General features: G+C 32.3%; 1 protein-coding gene across 1 annotated transcript; it reads left to right on the top strand.

The window, feature by feature from the left end:
* Positions 1 to 2,893: 2,893 nt before the first annotated feature.
* LOC128869635 (uncharacterized) lies at positions 2,894 to 3,818 on the top strand. The gene is made up of 2 exons (XM_054112209.1): positions 2,894 to 3,407; positions 3,497 to 3,818. The coding sequence occupies exons 1-2, from the start codon at positions 3,134 to 3,136 to the stop codon at positions 3,715 to 3,717; spliced, it is 495 nt and encodes a 164-aa protein (XP_053968184.1). The 5' UTR covers positions 2,894 to 3,133; the 3' UTR covers positions 3,718 to 3,818.
* The last annotated feature ends 445 nt before the right edge of the window (positions 3,819 to 4,263 follow it).

Raw genomic sequence — 4,263 nt, 5'->3', positions numbered from 1 at the left:
TCATTTTACTAAAGATCACCTTGAATCAGTAAAAGCAGCACTTACTGCTGCACAAGACAGTATTGTTAAAAAATCTAATAATAGTCAAAAAACTTATCAGGAAGGCGAAAAAGTATATGTTCGTCGTAATAAGCGTTTAGGAAATAAATTAAATAAGGTGTACGTTGAAAATGTCGTACAAAAAGATTTAGGTACGACTGTCTTGATAAATGGTAGAAAAGTCCATAAAGATAATTTAAGATAACTTCCGTTAATCTGTTTACTAAAGGAAAAATCCTGAAAAATATCAACGACTTCTACTGTTCGCACCAAAACTAGCTTAAGATAAAATCGTTTTCGATTGAAGCATATTTTGTTAATATATAATTTTACCATTAAAATGTAATATCAGTTTTTTTTTTAATTTTTGTCTAAATTACTTATTTCCAAAAATCAGAAAATTTCACTACATCAATGTACAAATAAAAAAAATACGGAGGAAATAATTACAAAAAAGAAACGTACATATGTATACGGTAATTATAATTTCCCCATCATAATTTTTCAAAACATAAAGTTGTTAAAATATAAAATTATTTAGTCTTATTGTCCAAGATTAATTATTAAATAAAAATTTTTTTCTGTAAATTCTACTCTTTTCGGAAAGCAAAGATTTTTCTTATTGTTAAAATTCGTAAATAAAATAAAGATGTTTAATAAGAAAAAGTCGTACATATGCATACGAAATACATAAACTCTTTAAACAAATTTTGTTACGATCATCTACCTGACCCAAAAATTATTAATTATGATAAAATATTTTTGTCCAAAAAAATTATTTTGTAAAAAAAAACCCTAAACACGAATATTTAAATATTTTCACATATGTTTTTTTTTTCTCAAACGTAATTTTATTTTATAAAACAAAAAATAACTATAAAAGCACCACGAATGTGTAAACTTTGGGTACTATAATTAAAGATCAAATTTTGAATTGCTTAAAAAAAAGGAGAAGCTAATTATAGTAAAATATTGTTGTTCGAAAATAAATTATTTAATAATAAAAAAAAAACCAAAAAACTAAAATTGTAACATTTTCATTTATGCTTTTTTCTCAAAAGTAATTTTTTCTATTTAGTGTAAAGCAAAAAAATAAGCATAAGAACAACGCGAATAAGCAAATGGAACGCATAATCTTTTTGAGAAGTTAATTAGAATTTTGAATTGTTTAGAAGAAAAAGCTAATTATAAAGCCACAACTTTTTATTTTTTTTCAAGACATTTATATGGAGTATATGTTATTTAGTTAAAAAAGTTATAATGTTAAACTCATTCTGTTATCATAAAAATTCCAAAAATATCAACCAAAAATGAAAGACTTTTTCTAATTGAAATTAAAATTGTAATTTTCCAAAAGGCCGAAAAAGGCATTACTTTACTTACAAAAATAGCCTAAGAAATAGTTGTAAGCTTTAGATTTAGCCTGACATACATATGTATTTATTATTTTGTCGGATCAGGGACGCTCCGAACTTAAGAAGGGGAGGAGTTAAGGCATGATACCCTACCGCTCTTTCTATCACCCCAGTGCTGACATCTAAGCTCAGCCCAACACCAACAAACATGATGATCACTACCTGCGCTTACCTTAGCAACAGCATGCCGGGCAGGCAGCGCAAATAGAAAGACTCTCACCTGGCTTCACAAAACAACCCGCTGCATAACAACAAACAGTGATCACTGCTTGCGCTTGGCTTGGCAACAGGATGTTAGGCAGGCAGACCAAAACACAACAATTGTTGTCTGGCCCAACTAACCACCGACTGCATAGCAACACAACATGTGTGAGCCTAGCATGCAGATCAACTGCATGACAACAGCTCGATCAATGCATTGCGCCTGCCCTAGCAGCGTCGTGTTGGGTAGGTAGCCCATAACACAACGGTGCTTGCCTGCTTGAGTGAACCGCCGATTGCATAGCAACGCATCGTTGACATGCTTGGTAGGCAGGTCAGCGGTACCACTTGTCATGCGCATGCAACAACACAATTGTGTTGCTAGCGGTAGAGTCCGAGCGACCTTTTTCGCGCAACAACACTTACAGGTGACTACCACTGATCGCGAGGGTATAAAAGGCGGTATCATTGCCTGTCGAAGTTCAGTTCTTGTAACGTTGCAGAAGTTGCAGAGTCAACTTAAATAATAAAGTTAATAAAGTTCCTATGTATTTAATTCAAACAAAGTGTTGTTTTATTTTATAAGCAATATGACTTGCTTAACTTATACAAATAGAAAAAAACCATGCTTTTCAGAACATATTGCGAGAAAACGATAAATTTTTGAAACAATATTTGTTTAGTGTGATTTGTATAGTAATGTATAACACTAGTTTACGAATTTTCACTTTTAAAAATGATCCTCGACCAAAAAGCGTTTTTTAGACTAATTTGAGGTCGCTGCACCCAAAAATTAACTTTATTTTTGTTTTTCAAAGAACGGTTTCCGAGATACTCCCAAAAACCCTGTTTTTTGGGCAATAGTGCAGTTATTACCTGCAATCTAGAAAACAGTGCCCGCCATTTCTTTGAAGTGCATAAATTTCGAAAGGCATACATATAACCTACATGGCAATATGTTATATAATTCGTGTCAATGGAAGTCGTAGTCTTCGCAAAACAGCTGTTGAAAGTTAAAAAAACACATTTTTGACGTTTTTTTACTAAATTATCAAAGTTTATTCACTTTTTTCTGGAACAAAAAATTTTTTTATATCGACATAAGATAGGTTTTCTGAAAGACAATTTTGTCACCTACATTTTAAGCCTAAGTTTGTCTGAATCGACGAAAAATTGTCGAAGTTATAACGTATTATGTGAATGAAGACAATTTCATCGTCTGTCGTATATCCTTTTGATGTATACAATACGGTTTCGAACAAAAGTAAATCATGCCAGCCTGCGTATTGAGTCACGCAAAATAACTGTTCTTAGGCTCACTATAATTAAAAATTATAGGCTTATAGGTTAGGCTTATTTGCCCATTGTACCAATTCCAGCTAAATAAGAGCTAGGTATGAACATTGTACGTCTGTGTATATATTTCGGTGGCGCCATATTTCTGCAAATATAAATTTGTGCACGACGACAGAGGGCTAATGAAGAATTTTGTGAAAGCTTTGGCAAAAAAACCGGAAAACACAGCCCTTAAATACTTGAAAACCAAGTTCCCAAGATTGTTAACAGAGAAAATCAAAGCGGGTGTATTCGTCGGTCCACAGATAAAGAAATTGTTTACGGACACAGAATTTCAACAATGCCTTGACAGTTCCGAAGCTAAAGCTTGGAAAGCTTTCCAAAAAGTTGTTCATGGATTCTTGAGAAACAACAGGAGCAACAACGACCGTCAATTGAAATACTTTAAAACTACTGGTTAGTATTGTAAAACGTACATACTCCAAAATATATTTATCATATAAATTGATTGGAAAATTCACAATTAACTTTGTTTTTGTTAACAGGTGCTCGCATGTCGTTAAAAATGCACCTACTTCACAGTCATTTGGATTTTTTTCCTCCGAATTTGGGAGCTGAAAGTGATGAACAATGCGAGCGATTTCATCAAGATATTGCTACGATTGATGACGATTGCGACAACTGCTGGATGCAACTTCGTGAAGATTCCGTGCAACATAAAAGAAGAAGTTTGAGAGTAAAAGCATATTTTCGACCTCAAACATAGCCATGTCAAAAACTGCAAAATCACACGTGTTGACTTTGTGGGTCATAACTTCTACAATTTTTCGTCGATTCAGACAAACTTAGGCTTAAAATGTAGGTGACAAAATTTTCTTTCAGAAAACCTATCTTATGTCGATATAAAAAAATTTTTTCTTTCAGAAAAAAGTTAATAAACTTTGATAATTTAGTAAAAAACGTCAAAAATGTGTTTTTTTAACTTTCAACAGTTGTTTTGCGAAAACTACGACTTCCATTGACACGAATTATATATTACCATGTAGGTTATATATGTGCCTTTCGAAATTTATGCACTTTAAAGAAATGGCGCGCACTGTTTTCTAGATTGCAGGTAATAACTGCACTTTTGCCCCAAAACAGTTTTTTTGGGAATATCTCGGAAACCGTTCTTTGAAAAAAAAAAAAAAATAATTTTTGGTTTCAGCGACCTCAAATTAGTTGAAAAAACGCCTTTTGGTCGAGGACCATATTTGGTGTAAGCTAGTGTAATTTCATTGGTACCTAAAAAATTTTGTATCATGAAATTAAT

The sequence above is a fragment of the Anastrepha ludens genome, chromosome X (assembly GCF_028408465.1).
Source record: "Anastrepha ludens isolate Willacy chromosome X, idAnaLude1.1, whole genome shotgun sequence".
Classification (NCBI taxonomy): domain Eukaryota; kingdom Metazoa; phylum Arthropoda; class Insecta; order Diptera; family Tephritidae; genus Anastrepha; species Anastrepha ludens.
Note: the sequence above shows the minus strand (reverse complement) of the source record. Positions and strands in the feature narration are given on the sequence as shown.